The sequence below is a fragment of the Eubalaena glacialis genome, chromosome 12 (assembly GCF_028564815.1).
Source record: "Eubalaena glacialis isolate mEubGla1 chromosome 12, mEubGla1.1.hap2.+ XY, whole genome shotgun sequence".
Lineage (NCBI taxonomy): Eukaryota > Metazoa > Chordata > Mammalia > Artiodactyla > Balaenidae > Eubalaena > Eubalaena glacialis.
The window spans coordinates 98,311,938-98,328,744 of NC_083727.1; the positions used below are offsets into that span (position 1 = coordinate 98,311,938).

At 37.9% G+C, this 16,807-nt stretch overlaps 1 protein-coding gene across 5 annotated transcripts in view; it reads right to left on the reverse strand.

Moving 5' to 3' along the window:
• Positions 1-16,807, reverse strand: part of COL12A1 (collagen type XII alpha 1 chain) — a 117,063-nt gene that overhangs the window by 68,152 nt on the left and 32,104 nt on the right. For 4 of the 5 annotated variants that reach the window (XM_061207422.1, XM_061207420.1, XM_061207421.1 and 1 more), the window contains 8 exons: positions 12,679-12,951; positions 6,452-6,718; positions 5,796-5,988; positions 4,591-4,712; positions 2,668-2,817; positions 2,467-2,586; positions 2,204-2,368; positions 1,489-1,635 (listed from right to left, as the gene is read on the reverse strand). In XM_061207422.1, coding sequence (XP_061063405.1) covers positions 1,489-1,635; positions 2,204-2,368; positions 2,467-2,586; positions 2,668-2,817; positions 4,591-4,712; positions 5,796-5,988; positions 6,452-6,718; positions 12,679-12,951 — 1,437 coding nt within the window. The remainder of the gene's footprint in view (positions 1-1,488; positions 1,636-2,203; positions 2,369-2,466; positions 2,587-2,667; positions 2,818-4,590; positions 4,713-5,795; positions 5,989-6,451; positions 6,719-12,678; positions 12,952-16,807) is intronic. The other variant, XM_061207424.1, reaches the window with a different exon arrangement.

Sequence of the window (16,807 nt, forward strand, 5' to 3'; positions counted from 1 at the left end):
GAACAAATGCAGTGACTCTGTGAGCATGGCAAATCATTCTCATGTAAACTCTTTCTACTTTCTTTGTAAGCCAAAGCTGAGAAAAAGAATTTCCATTCTTAGTATCCTAACCTTTACTGTACTTGGGTCATAATCAAGCCTACAAAATTATCAAGCAATTTTACTGTCTGGGAAACTAAATGAATGCAACTATTACGTAGCTGATGTAAAAAAAATAAAGAAAAAGAGATAAAAGATGTTTTCATCCCCACTCAAAATTCTCTCCAACTAAATAAAACCACAACTCTCTCAGCTAATCCAGAGCCAGATGCCTACAGATTCTGGATTCCTGGCTGGTCTGTTTCTCCTGGGAAAAGGTCAGTCTATTGTTCAAAATCCAAAAAGAAAATCTGCAAACTTTTGGAGAGAGAAATTCAAGAAGGAACATTCAAATAAATGTATCCTCAGTATCCAAAGCATGTGAAACATTTCTACCACTTTATTTATTAAACTCATTCCAACTTTCCAAAACCAGAATAAATTAGTGAAAGACAATCTTTACCAGAATCTATATGTATTTAAAAGAAATTTTTCTCATATAATAAGAACCATAGTTTTTATCATTAGTTTTCCAAAAACCTTCAATTTGGTGCTTACCATGTTTTGCCTTATGATTTACACAAATAGTAATCATTTTATACCTCTCCTTGTCACTAAAAATTCACTTCCATAATTTTATTTCTAAATCTTAATTCCTTATCCATAGCTACCTTTTTTCAAGGACCTCTCAAAATGTCTTTACCCATTTGGCCTTGAGTAATTGAACTTCTCTATATCTGTTTCTTCAGTGGTAAAGAGAGGTGATATCCTTTCTAAAAGTCCAAATTCTAAAATTGTAATTTGTCTTTATATTTAGAGGTTACAAGTGCAAAGTATCAAATGTGATCATCTGTAGCTGGCGCAAAGCAAATCAAAGAGGGAAAGACCCCTCTTCCACTTCTAATCAAAAACAAAAGGCAGCAAACTTTAGAAAATAAAAGTCTGGGAACAACCATTTAATAGTTATATAGAGTGAAGATGCTTTACCAGAGAATAGATATACACCAGGAAAGAAAGCATCTCTCTTTCTTCCCCAATCTCACTTGTGTGTGTGTGTGTGTGTGTGTGTGTGTGTGTGTGTGTGTGTGGTGCAGGCACATATAAACTAAATGTATCCTCAAATAAGCTAGAAGTCATGTACAGTTTGATGCCATCAGAAAAAAATCAGGGACTAAAGCAAGGATTCTCAGCTGGAGGCAGTATTCTCCCCAGCAGACATCTGGCAAATTCTGAAGATATTTTTAGTTGTCATGACTCAGGGGGTGCTACTGGTATCCAGCGGGAAGAGTCCAGGGATGCTGCTAAACATCTCACAAGGCACAAAAGAATCCACTTCCTCCATCCTAAAAAGAATTATCTGGACCAAAATACCAATAGTGCTGAGGGTGAGAAACCCTGGGCTAACCTTACCTGGACCTTTGACGCTGTTACACAAGTTGACGACGAGGTCATCCACGATCCTGGAGAGGGACTCAAAATCCGCCACATTGTATGCATGGGTATCATCGGGATCTGTTGCAATCATCTTTAACTCAACTTCATCAGCATTTTTAATACCTTGGGAAAAATGGATATACACAAATTAAAAGCATGTCTCAGAAAAAAATTAATGGAACAAAGCAAATATTTCATGGGCTACCCTTATATATTCAATGTTAACTAGAATGTATATATGATTTTCCTGAATAATAAAATGATTACATATATAAAATAGAAACAAAAAATAATATAAACTAAAGGCTATTTTGTTTAGCTTCTTCTAAATGCTTCTAGCACTGATTCCCCACCAAAAAGTGTCTCTTCAGTGTTTTTTCTGGAAAGTGAAATAATGGATATCAAAAATAAACATGGTGCTGTGGAAAACCAAACAAGAATTTCCTGAATCCTATTAATAGTACATTTGTCCTCTTGATTCATTACTCTCTTCCAAGAAGCCATGTAGTTTCGTCCCATTACAAGGAGAAAAGAAAAACACGAACGAACTTCCTGGTACATTATTTTGATAAATAATGTGATAGGGCAAGTGTGTCTGTTTGTTTCTTCATGCTTCAGAAAATATCTTTACAAAAATATCCTCGGCACATTTGTCACCCCTGGGGGCGTGGCAATTCCCATCAACGCTTACCAACAGCAAACAGCTCCACGCCTTCATCCTTGAGTTTTTTTGAAGGTGCCTCAACGTCATCTTGTGATTTTCCGTCAGTGATGAGAACGCCGATTTTTCGAGCTCGAGGCCTCATGCCAGCTTGGGTCTTGAAGCTCTGCTGGCGAATGAAATTCAAAGCCATGCCTAGTGGGATTGTTAAAAGAGAATCAGTCACATCATTATTCAGCCACAAGCTCTGACCGAAAGCAAGAGCTGACAGCGCGCTGGAGCATCTGACTCACCTGTGAGGGTATTGCCTCCTTTGTAAGGTAGGTTTGCCACAGCCTGCAACAAGCTCTTCTTGTCTTTGTGAGCATTTAACTGCCACTCTGTTCTGGGGTCCCCGCTATACTGAGCAAGGGCTAAAAGGACACCATTGGCATTAGCATATATAAAAGAGCATGATGAAGACGTCTAAATGCCTTCAATGTTGTCACACCTACCAATCTGTACTCTTTTGGGGCCAATCTCAAAGACTTCCACGATACGAGAGATGAAGCTTCTCACGGTTCTAAAATTCGCCCGGCCGATGCTCCATGATCCATCCACCAGCAACACGATGTCTGCTTCAGCCCTGGTGAGACACTCCATCCCTGACACGGCAATCGTGAGACAGCACAGAGTAAGGAGCACGTTCTTTGTCGGCTTACTTCCTAGCCACGCCTCTGCCACCCCCTGGGGGCTCAGTGTCGCCTAACTGTCCCAGTTCTGTGGCTCAGCGATGTAATTTGGAGTTGAAGGCTTTGAAAACATGTCCATATGATTTATTAACCTCAAATAAGAGTCATAGGAACCATCCATCCCTCCAATAATTATTTCAGTGGAAAATCTTTCCTTCATCTTTGACTCTATTTCTGGCCGCAGTCATAGAACACAGAGACTTAAACCATCATCGTAAGTTTGAATGAGCTCACAAACCCAAAAGGTAAAATATATAAGTGGGAATGTACAGCTATCTAACTATAAGGCAATAATAATTTTAATAAAACTTTTAATGTGATCTAGATTGGATGTTGTTGCATTTTTCTAAATATTCAACGGTCATTAGCAGACAAGTATGAGATGAACTGTTAAAATGTGTAAGCTACAAAAAGTTTCAGTGAGCCAAAAATATCTTTTAAATTAATTAAAGTCCCCAGTATTACATATATTATAAAGGATTAGGCACATAACTCTTAAAATTAGAACTTTTTGAAGTAAAGATATAGTGTTTAAAAACCTGATAGCTATTATTTAGTTTTTAATTATTTAACTCAATAATCTACTATGTATAACAATCAGGTAAATACAGCTGGTGAGATCTGCACATTTAAAAAATCAAGAGAGAAGGAAGACAATCTAGAAAAAAGATACAAACAAGTATACAGACTGAGAGCTACAGAGACCACACGCACAAACACTGATACAAAGCTAGGGTGCTTTGGAAAGAGAGAATTATCCCAATATCCTCAGTGCACAAGCTACAAAATAAAAACATAAGTCAGTTAACATCATCATAAGAGAAACAATTGAACATTAATGCAAAACAGCAAGAGTTGACCCTTTCACTTCTTTTATCCATATCCATGTTTTCAAATGCTCTCTTTTCCAGGAGCTTATGTTACCAGCTACAAATTTTTCAACTTCTTGCCATGTTAGCATCTGATCTTTATATTACAAAACAACAACAACAACAATAACAAAAAAACTCACTGAGTAAGATTCAGTGATGCCCATCACACTACAAAGGCATCACTGCGTATTGGACGCTCCATCAGGAATTAGGATTCCCAAGTACTATTCCAAGCACCTAAGCCTTTACAAGTCTGCTCCTGATCTGCCAAGACCTACTCTTTGTTAGCAAATGATTAAAATATTTAGAAGCAAACTCTACCCACCACCCTCACCTGGAAGAATGTTCAAAACTAGCTTCATGCGTATCAAAGTTGTAGTCGTGGCAGGAGCAGAAAAGTAGGAGGGCTTTATGTTACCATTTTGCTTCCCAAGTCTTAGTTGCCCACCTATTTACGGGACACAGTGCTGCTTGCTCAGCCCAGATAAATCATTTCTACGATTACTTTAACAAAATAAAACTGCATTTTAGTCATTAAAAAGAGAGAAAATGTATATTATCATTGTAAAATCTCAACTTTAAATAATCCAGTACTACGTAACTAATGCAATACTGACAAGAAAGCCTTAAAAAATGTTGGCAAGAGTGTGCTTAGCTGGATCTTTGAAGAATTTTTTAAGTATATGTTACTGAAATAAATTTTAGTGTAAAATTTAATAGTCAATTTTCATGGTATGATTCACCTAACAATTCATATTTGAAAAAAGTTGCAAAATACTGACTTTTCCTAGGGGAATGTAACTCAATTTCTTACCGGAGGATAAAACTGGCATTACAGTTGTGTCAGAGAGAGTTGTCATTTCTTGTCCAACAAGTGGTGAACTTTCTCCTCCATCAAACATTCCAAAAACATTTACTTTATAGGTGGTACCTGCCCTGAAATGTTAAAACGTATAGTCTGTATGCATAATAACCTCAAGTGGTAGCATTTTTTTTTTTTTGCTTTGTTATAAACATTCATCTTGATTTACACACTTTCACTCAGAGGAACTTATAATACATAACATTGCAGGAGAAGGAAACTAATTTCCATCACATTCTAGTTTAAGCCCACACTATGAGGTATCAAGGGAAAACTAGCCTGCCAGCATTCTAGAGAATACTAGGGGTTCACGGCACCAGTTTCCACCTTGCCTTTCCATTAGAGGTAGAATCCCCACCTTCCCACTGAGCAAGTCAGGGAAGGATCGGGCTTTCACTCTTATTGCTTCTAAGTGATGGGCTTTAAGAAAACAATTTAAATGTTGTACTTGCAAGGGAACATAAAGCACCTAGCACAGTGCCTGGCACGTAGGAGGCTCAATAAATTTCATCCTCCCTATTCTGATAAAAGTAAATATCAAGCATTTATACAGATTTCAATATCGTTGAATGAATCGTTGAAACAAACCAACTTTCCACCAGGCAATGCACAGCAGCCTGTTCTTTTTACCGTGAAGAATGCTGCTGTTCCAACTCAAACCTCCTTCTTTCCCACCACACAGCCTGCAGCAAGAGCTTGCATCAGCCCCCCTTCCCCAATCCTCCCAGCTGAGCCCAAGAGCAAAGGCCTGCCCCCTGACTCCTGCAGCCCACCCTGGGAGAGGATGCACGCTCGCATCTCAGTGTCATTCACCTGGGCCTTTCCAGAAGGCATGGGGACCCCTACACTTCCATAAGGCTGGCTGGTGATAAACTGCTTTCGGTGAAATCGTGCAATGTGGATGTTAATTTTTAAAAAGCCGGGTGTTACTGAAAAAAAACACCATTCCTGATCACTTAATAACAAAAGTCATTAAAAGAGTACAACTGCTCAGGCCTAAATTTGAGTCTCTGAACCCTAACCTCAACTTCAGCAGCACCAAGAGTGAGAAAGCAACTTTGGCTGATTTTAAATACTCTGCCGGCAAACAGACACATAAGTGATCATGTGTGGAAGGCACAATCTGTTAACAAAAACGGAATAGAGTACATTCCTACCTAAGTTCCTCCAAAACAACTGTGTTGTCATATGGTCCAACCACTAACTCCCCCAGTCTTCTGTCATCTCCCGTGGGGTGAAATGTGACCTTGTAACCCTTGACCTCCCCAGGCGCAGGCTCCCAAGTCACCCGGAAGCTTGACATGGTTGGGTCAGATGTTTTGAGGTTTCTGGGTGATTTAAATCGAGAAGCTGTAAAGATAATAGATGTTAAAATATTATCCATAAGCCTAGGCTTTGGGGGGTTTTTTTAGCCCCTACAGTAATAAGTTGAATTCAAAATATCTAAGTGATATACATGGCAATCATCACAAACAAAATACTTCAAAATATACATTTATAAAAAGGATTAAGTCAGAAAGCACAAGCTATAATACCCGATAAAAATCAGAATAATAGAGTAGAGTGCTACCCAAGTGGAAGTATAAATAGTACTCACAATTCAGAAGATTAGATTAGCATTAGAACATTAATATGTAGAATCATTTTACCAGGAACTAGATTGGTAAAAATCATAGGCTAATTAGGCATCCTACCTATTATAGTGTAATTTATTACAGAATCCATTTTAGACATTCACAAATGAAGTAGATGTATTAAAATCTCCCTTTAAAATATTACACACTTTCCCCAAAAAATTATTATGGTTTTATACCTGTTGTTCCTGATCCTTGCCTAAGCTTTCCTTCTCCTGTCTTGTAAACTGGGAGAACTGTGATGTCATACGTGGTCTGGGGCTGAAGTCGCTTTAACATTGTTGAGGTGACGGTGCGTGACACCTTGGCAACCATCTGTCTCCCGCCCACACGGGGGCGATACACAACACGGTAGTTGACAACTTTCCCAGGTGCTGGTTTCCAGGTAACTCTCATTGTGTTTTCTGTTTCTTCATCCACTTTCAAGGTTTTCGAATCATCGGATACTGTGAGATGAAAGGAAGATTACAATGTATATTGTGCTGAAAGAAAATGTTTATGTCCACCTCCCCATTTATGTGACAAGACGCTATGTGTGGTTTCTTAAATACGTACGCTATTCCTTTACTTAGCATTGTGAGCTCTCCTAAGTTCAAGATGGCGTGTGAGCCTAATCTCAGTGAGGTCACAGTGAGATGTTTTCTCTTTATCTGGCTAATAACTAAAAAATGGAAATTCATATTGCAAGGATTTCGTATTTGCATTCCAGGGACTTTAGTAAAGAAAACACCCATTTCTGGAGATGAGCTTTTAGAATTTTTATTATATTTCCATCTGTAAAGAATTCCTGTAGAAATTACAGTGTGCAGAATACTAAAAATCATGAATACAGGGTCAGAAATATTCCTTGAGTCTTTTCAGAAAAAAGAACAATGCATAAATGACTAGCCAGAGCGACTGCAGTTAACACCATGCTTTGTGACGGCCGTGAACACGTAAGACTAGCAGCACAAAGGAACAGGAAACTGACACATAAAAATATCTCAAGGGCTCTGGAGATAAATTAGTATACACTGAGTAGCTTTAGAAAGCACTGTACGTAAGAAGGTTTTGATTAATATACAATAAACATTATTTATTAAATTATATTTTATTAATAACTGTATCAGAAACAGGTCACCCAACACCCACAAAGAGCCAATACATCCCTCTTCTTATACATAATTGAGCTTATAAGCAGGATCATTTCATTCAGTTCAATATTCTCAGCGCTCAAAGGTCATAAGTATCTTCTACAGAGAGAGACGAAGCTGAAGGAAACACTGCAAAGAATCGTTTTTGATTCCAGAAGAAATTTTCATGTTCAAACAGGCAAGAACCACTTGAAACAACTAAAAAAAAACCTGGAAAACTTTAAAATATATATGTATACATATATATCAACATTTTTCAGACACTGAACATCAGGCAGCGCGGGACCACGGTCCCTGAGAGAAGAGAAACAAATGAGAAGGCGCTTGATCGTTCCCCTGACTTATTGCTTGGAGAGACTTTCCAGCCCCAGTACAGGAAGGGGGCACCCAGATGAAGCACCCTTAATGGAGGAGGTAGTTTTGTGAGTCTGGGGAGTCCAAGGCACTTAGAGCTGGCAGAGCAAAGTCCTGTAGAAATGGTGTTACAGAGAAAAAGCTCCCCAAATCAGCAAAGGTCCTCCTTGAGTCTTCAACCCAGTACTACTCAGTGCATGTGAATGAGGAAACTACCCCAAACCAGAGAAAGAACCACCTAAAAACAGCAGAGGGAACAATTCCCGAAGTTTATGCAGGGCCAGAAATGTTCCCCCTCGCCAGAGTAAAAAACCTCAAAATTCTCAGAACATCATGTAGAATACTAAGGAGGTCATTGCCCCAGGAGTGGAGCAAAATTAGCCCTCAGCTAGAGGTTTCTCTGGTCTAGCTCTAACAGAGTTTTAAAGAAAGCTTCAAAAATATCAAACTGTTTCCAAGTGAGTTAGCTGCAAGGCTTAAGGATATTTATAAGAACATAAAAATATCTGACACCCAACAAAGTAAAATTCATAATGTCTGGCTTCTAATAAAAATTACCAGGAATGCAAAGAAAGAAAAATAAATTACCCATGTTATGGACTGAATGACTGTGTCTCCCCAAAATTCATATGTTAAAGCCTTAACCTCCAATGTGGACCTTTAGGGAGGTAATTAGGGTTAAATGAGGTTCTAAAGGTAGGGCCCTAATCTGATGAATTGGAATCCTTATAAGAGAACGAGGAGACACCGGAGAGCTCGATTTCCTTCTCTCTCTCTTTCTCTCTCTCTCTCTCTGTCTCCCCCGCTCCCCCGCAATATGCATAGACTGAGGCCATGTGAGGACATAGAAGATGTCCATCTGCAAGCCAGGAAGAGAGTTCTCAACAGAACCCAAATTCTGCTAATAGAAACGGCACTACATATAATGCATACGACAGAATTATTCAAAAGGGACTTTAAAACAGCTGTTATAACTATATTCCATATGCTAATGATGGTAGAAGAAATGTTAAGCATGTTAAGTAAACACATAGAACAAATACGAAAGACTCAAACCAAACTTCTAGAGGCGAAAAATACAATGTCTAAGATGAAACATGCATAGGGTGGCATTAAGAGCAGATTAGAAATTGCAGGAAAAAAATTAGCGAACTTGATGACATGATAATAGAAACGATCTAAAATGAAACACAAGGGACTTCCCTGGTGGTGCAGTGGATAAGACTCCACGCTCCCAATGCAGGGGGCCTGGCTTTGATCCCCGGTCAGGAAACTAGATCCCACATGCATGCCACAACTAAGAGTTCGCGTGCCACATCTAAGGAGCCCACATGCTGCAACTAAGACCTGGTGCAACCAAATAAATTAATTAAATAAATAAATATGTTTTAAAATAAATAAATAAAAATAAAATGAAACACAAGAAAAGAGAAAAGATGGACAAACTGAACAGCACAGCAGTGAGCTTTGTGATAACTTCAAGCAGACTAGTACATGTAGAACCGGAGTATCTGAAGAAAGTGGGGGGCAATAAATAAAATATTTGAAGAAATAATGGCCTGAATATTTTCAAATTTTATAAAACTATAAACCCACAGATCCAACAATCTCAATGAACCCTAAGCACAAGAAACATGAAAAAACTACACCAAGGCACATCATAAGCAAATTACTTAAAATCAGTATAAAAAGAAAATCTTGACAGCAGCCACAAAAGCAAAAGATATATTATGTACAGAAGGCAAAGGTAAGAATGACAAAATAGGTAAAGAAATTCAATATATGGTTATGAGTTAGTTTTCTGAAAGATGCACGTATAATTTCAACTAAGAGTATATTGGTTGCAATTTTTTAATTTTAGGGTTTAAAGAAAGTAAGAGACTTCTCAGCCAATTCCATTACTTTCTGGAAATATTAAAATTTATTTAGTTAATCCTCAATTCTCCATTACTATTCTCCAGGTAAGTGAACTATTAAAAGAAAAAAATACATATTTTCAAACAAAAAATGTAAAGACCTTACATAGGATTTTGGAAAGAGTATGGGAAAGAATAGTACACAGAACAGTCTATCTGTTACAAATGTTGAATAAATCAATGTGTGTCTAACACTTTTCTAAAAAGAGTTCTGCTAAAATATGTTTTCTGACCTCTGGTTTCCATCTCTTCAACTTTTGTTCAGTGGAAAAGGACATCTCTCCCTTACACAAATTTCTCAAACCAATTTCATACAACTCAGAATTGAGAAAAATGGACATTTAAATCTTATGAGTATTGGTCTAAAAAGAAACCTATGTCCCCAAAAGAGTGGGATCCCAAACTTTAAAATATTCCCAAATTTAAACATGTTAATAACAGTCAAATATTGTACTTCATACCTTGAAATGCTTCAAGGATCTCAATTGTATTCCTGATTTTTAATTAATTATTTAAAATAGAGGAATTGAAGCTAAATAAAGTCCAACATATCTCATCTTAGCTTTAATGGGAAACTTTGGATTTTCAGGAGGGAAAAAAATCCTTGTTGGCTTCCCATAAGGAAAAAGCAAGATTTTTCACTCCATTCACAGGTATGCCACATGCTATAAAATGCTGTTAATACTCCCACTCTAAGTTCTTTTCATGTTTTAGTAACGCTCACAAGATGCTTTCCAACACCCACTGTACCTCTGCTAAACTAGCTGCCATAATTGGAGGGCCAGTAGAAAGTTTCCCATCTGCTGGCTTTCTAGCCACAATTCATGGTTTTCATTGTATCAACAGTCTGCATACCATGTCTCTGAGTGTCAGGTGAAAACAGAAAATATTTCCTGAAAATACTTCCAAAAGGTCTCCTTGAAAGTTTATAAGAAACTCTAAGAGCATGACCCAGTGACTCGACCCAGTTATCCGCACCATTTAGGACTCATCCACCACCTGAATATACTACATCTGACTCAGATTTCTCAAAGTACTTTCTAAACTACCTCACTTTCCACAAAGAGAGCAAAGCGAAACACGACAAAATGGTAGTAGAACAAAGAAAGGTTCCTGTCTTCCATCGTACTTGCCTAGCTGTTTGAACAGCTGGCATACCCTCTAGAAAATGTACTTTCATTGCTGCCTAGTCTGTTCATAGGTCAAAAGAGGCTTTTCTGTTCACTCACCTTTAAATCAATCAATTAGCCAAGAAATAGTGAAAATTTCTTAGATGCTCAGCTTCTTAGAGATGAAAGTTTATCTAGGATTTCTGCTAACATACTTGCTTTGGACAAAAACATATCCTTGGGGAGATTTTAAATCCCAAATAAATATCTGAGGATTCAATCTTTTCACAAGAAGAAATGATGGAGGAGAATCTTTGGAAAAAGTTTCCCTCTAAATACATAAATTTTGATAATTTCTCAGCCACGTGAATTGTATCTTCACTCTTACAAATAAATTTAGCTAGATGTGTCATATGTGGCCTAAGTTTACAACACGGCTTCTCTTTACAACAAGTGAACATTTACCAGAAATAGAGATGAATTTGGGCCAGCTTCTTGAACTATATCAGCCAATATATTCAGACACAAGATTTCAATCACTACCATGGAAACCAGTCATGTGACTATCTGAGAAATATGCTTTTTGTTGTATTTAAATCTCCTATAAGGAGTTTGATTTTTTTTTTAATCTGGTTAATTTTGACACAGATTTAAGCTTAGACATATCCAACTGAGTTTGCCAGTGATTTAAAAAAAAAAAAAAAAAAAAAGATGAATTCCTCAGAGAACTCAGACCAAAAGATTTTCATTTAAGGACAACCTAAGATCAGGATACAGGACTTCATTGAAATTGCTCATGGCGTTTCCCTCTCTCCTCCTTTGGCAGAAAAAACACCCCTTTCCTCCAATTCTTTCTAATAAAAGGAAATGCAAGAATGCCCCAATCTTTCCCCTTTTCCTAAAATCCTCCCGAACAATAGGAATAAACTTTTCTCCTACAAATACTTAGAAATGCCCATCCTTAACAAATTACTTTTTAGGAAAGACAATTAAGAAATACCGACATGCCTCTCACTAGCCACCCGATAATAAATGATGAGAGGGTGATTTAAAATTTTTCACACGAAAGAATATTAATGAGATTAAGGTAAATTTTAGCCTCCAGAAACCTGAGTAGACTTGATTTAGTCTCCCCAAACATAGTAAAAATAATCTAGGATTAGTCTTGGGTGTATAACAATCATAGTCTCAATAGCCAGATCATTCCTCAACCTTCTCTAAGTAGCTAGGCACTATGCTTGGTGCTTTGCCCACTGTTATTTCATTTAATCCTCAAGACAATCTGAGGCTGCATTCTACACATTAGGAAACTGAGGCTCAGAGAAGGTTCAAGAACTTGCCCAAGGTAATATAGTTATAAATGTGCCTGAATTTTCTTTGTCTCCATAGCTTCTGATCTTTTTACTAGCCGAGCTTCTTATCTAGTTGATCTTTCCACCAGAAAAAAAAAAAAAAAAAAAAAGAGAGAGAGAGAGAGACTGAGAGAGAGACAAACACAGTTCACTTTTGAACAATGAAGGTTTGAACTTCGAGGGTCCACTTATACACGGATTTTTTTCACTAGCAAATGCTACAGGACTACATGATCTGAGGTTGGTTTTTTCCTGAGATGCAGAGGAACCTCAGATAAGCAGAGCCGACTATAAATTATACTCACATTAACCCTCACATTGTTCAAGGGTCAACTGTGTAGGCAGTTGGAAGGGATTCAGTATTTCAGACTTTGATATAATTTTAGATACAAAACAAACCTGAATTTAAACCACATTCATTAAAGGTCCTAATTTTTTAGTCCCCATTTGTCATATAAGGAAAAAAAATGCAAGTGGTTATCATGAGCTGATAGCTATTAGGTAGCGCCAACACACTCAAACCCCCTCGGACTGTTACCTACATTCAGTTGTGGCTTCTCCACTCAAAGGTTCTCCTTCTCCGCTACTGTAAATTGCAAATACTGAAACTCTGTATTTGGTCTCTGGCTGCAGATTTTCTATCACAGTATGAATTGCATCTCTAGGAAGACTCTTCTCTCCAGCCTCAATATCATCATACAGCGATTTCCACGAGACCCTGTAACCGCGAACCATTCCCGGAGCAGACGTCCAATAAGCACCAATCGATGTGTCGGTGATATCTTTAGTAATCAAATCCTGAGGTGAACCACGTTCTAGAATAGAAATGAAAGGGGGATCATTTTTTATTGTCTACTATACATGTAAATACTCCTTCATCCTAATAGACATCCTGATTTGCTGGAGTCAATTTGTCTAATGTTGCCCATTTCTTCCTTCTAAGCTGTCTGTCCTATTCTGTCAGTGGAACAGAAGATGGGATTAAACTTTAGAATTATACCTGATTCCTGCCTATCACCCTGGCCCCCATATGTCCAATCAGATTGAAATGTCCTTCAGGACAAGAATGGCATCGAAATATGAAGAAGTACGTGCCTAAAAAAAAAGTGCAAAGGAAAAAAAAGCATCTAAATCCCCAAATTTTACAGTTCAGTTCTCCTTATTGTGCACAAAGATCTTTATTTCTTCACCATCATCTTTTCCTCTCTTATCTTATTTAAATAAGCTCAGTTTCAACATACCACTTCCAATAACGCCAACAATCTCATATCACTTGCAAATCTTAATTCCAACAATCTTTTTTGGGGGGAAACTCTATTTGTTCACAAAGCTAAAAAAAGCAGAAATGCAAATTTTCAATTATAGCTTAACCCTAAGGAAACTAAAAACCACCAATTCTTCTGGAAAATCTAAAAGCAATTAGTCATCAAAATAAAACACACCACTTGTTCTAGCCAATCAAAAATGCTTGCTGCTAAATTTTGGCTCTCTCATTTGAAAAAAAAAAGTACAACCCAAATGGAAAAATACGGCAACCTTGACTTAATAGGAGACACAGATGTCTACCAATAAAACCCTAACTTTCCATAATTTAAATGTACGATAAATATACAGGTCACTTTATATTGGCTACCTTTACTAGGGTTTATGCCACAGTATGACATAAATATAAAACTATCTGCTTCTACAGCATACATTTTAACAGTAATTGTTGTGTATTCAAGAAAATGATATATAATGCTGCTACAAGAATGTTGAAGACTGTTATTTCACTTGAATCAGGGTAAAAATGAGTATCTTTAAAATACTCATAATTATTTAAATTTCAGTACATAAAGATAACAGTAAATGAAAAAGAAATCTTAGTGGACAAAAACCTATCATATATGGTAGATTACAGAGGGAAAAATAAATAAAATGGGAGCTGGGCATCCTACCAGACCCCAAGATGAAATGGAAAATTCTAACTCCATTATAAATAACTTCAGCTGCTGACAGGACATCTCATCTCTGGAGGGAAATTTGTTACATATTTCACTGCAACCTAGAATATTTATTTTCAAGAACATACTGACTTCTTTCCCCCAGTACTTGAGGCTAATCTTCATTTGAAGGTCTTCTTTAATCGTATTTGCTACTTAAATGGTCACACATCTTTACATCTTCTCTATTTACAGGAATATAAACAAACTGTTTCTTTGGTTGGGTTGGGTTGGGTTTGGTTGTTGACTTGGTTGTTAGTTTTTTTTTTTTGCTTTTTATTTTGTTTTGATCATTGATAGCCCAACTACTGGTCTCTAAGTTTTAAATCTGCAGCATGTGTCCTTTGCTTGATATACACTACATCCTTTTTTCATATGTGCCTCTTCACTTAAATTTCCTAAGTTGCAGTTAGCAACAACTGTTGTGAAATAATACTTGAAAGTACTTGAAAGTGATTCTGAATTTAAGTGAGCTAACGAGCTGCATTAATAACATTCCCAAAAAGTATAAGACAAAGTTAGCTTAGAACATGGGAATTATCTTCCAAATTAACACTGGAGTCATTTACAAACAATAATTTCAGTTTCTAGTTTTCCCAAAGGTTATGCTTCTCAGCCTGTTTTTCTCCCTACTTTCTATAGCACCGAATTTGTGACATTGTTTATTTCCATGGCAACACGACATCAATCTCACAAACACAGGCTAATGATTTCACTGTGAGCAAATAATAGGAAGGGAACTATGGTTGAAGCAAAACTACATTCACAAAGATACTTCTGGGCTACAAACAAAAGGAGCCTAGCTCATGAGACATGTATTCCCATGGATTTTAATCAACTATGTTAACACTCTCAAGACCTGGAAAGCTAGAACAAAATATTAGTAAAATTGCCGTAAAGGCCTTTGCAAGGTTTGTCAACGTCCTGGAAAGAATCTGTAAAACCACTTTTTAAGATTCAAATAAAATATTAGCTGAAAAATATTCCTGAGTTCCAATTAATGGCATGACAACACTAATTCAAGTGAACACTAAGTAAATTCTCAATCATAGAAAAAAATCCTCAAAAAATTATAGTTTCTGTCTCGCGCATAAAGGCATTACTGGCAGGCACTGGCACTGCAACATTGCATGTTCATGACAAAGAAATATGGAATCCAAAGAAAGAAAAAAGACACCTCAAATCAGAAGCCAAGATTGAAAAGATAAGCTGCTTCAATGGGTTTCTTGTTATGTCAATCAGTCAATTTGATAAAAATAATCCTAGGGCTTCCCTGGTGGCGCAGTGGTTGAGAATCTGCCTGCCAATGCAGGGGACACGGGTTCGAGCCCTGGTCTGGGAAGATCCCACATGCCGCGGAGCAGCTGGGCCCGTGAGCCACAATTACCGAGCCTGCGCGTCTGGAGCCTGTGCTCCGCAACAAGAGAGGCTGCGATAGTGAGAGGCCCGCACACCGCGATGAAGAGTGGCCCCCGCTTGTCACAACTGGAGAAAGCCCTTGCACAGAAACTAAGACCCAACACAGCCATAAATTAATTAATTAATTAAAAAATAATAATAATTCTAAATATTAAGTTTATACTGTTGTCAAATGCATTGAAAAACCTTTTTTCTCCAAAAAGCGGGGGAGTTGGGTTTTCAAGCTGTTGCATTACACCCACAAATCTTGAGAATATGACGTACTCGTGACAAGTCTATTTTATCAGACCTATAACCCTTGAAGTTTTAAAAAATGGAAACTTGGCTTGGCCAAATATTAACTTACAAAAAAAGCAGCAGTTGAATTCACCCTGTGATCTGACTGTCAGGCTGCCAAATGGCCAAGCTGGTCTGGGGACCTGGTGAGCAGGCCATCACCTCCTGGGGCCCTGGGACCCTCAGCAATGCAATAATTGGACTGGACCCGATCAGATACACAGAATCACCCAGAGAGCTAAAGACTCGGCCATGCCCAGATCAATTAAATTGGAGTATCTGGAGATGTGCCTGAGCCCTGATGCTTTCTAAAAATCTTTTCAATCTCCTCTGTGATCCTAATTCCTCCACGATTCTCTACTCTTTTCTCATTTGGGGGCATTTATTTGGAAGTTGTTTGGTCAGTGTGGGAAGGAACCCTCACACTCGCTTTCACTCTGAAATGGGAGACAGGTGTGGTGAAATAAAGGCCAGTGTGATTAAAGCAAAGCTGGTCAAAACTGGCGGACACAGGGACGCTGTGTAGGACGGCGTGATGGTTTCTATATCGCATGGGTCTATGGCCACACACAACAAGTCACTCTTTAGGTAGTGGCACGTGCCCAAGGCCGACCCTCAGAGAATGGAGAAGTTGACTGAAGGCTCTCATCACACCCTTTCCATCCCATAACATGAATGGGATGTTCACCACTGTCTCCTCCCCTCCGTCCTGCGTCAGAAGGAAATGGCTCTCAATGCATGCTTCTTCTTCAAGTGTTGATCACATTTTCCTGTGAATGAGGTTTGACCCAAGTGTTACTAAGCCAGGCATTTGCTTTGGCTTAATATATTGAATTGTAGGTTTTGTCCTCAAACTATGGAACTTCAGACATCAGTAGCTACAGAAAGAGATTATTTGGCTTGGATTGGGTTTGCGAGAGAGTCTCTTTTTAGTGTACCTGGGAAGGAAGAGGAAAGAGAGAGGAATAAGAAAGATGTAAGAAGACCAGTATAT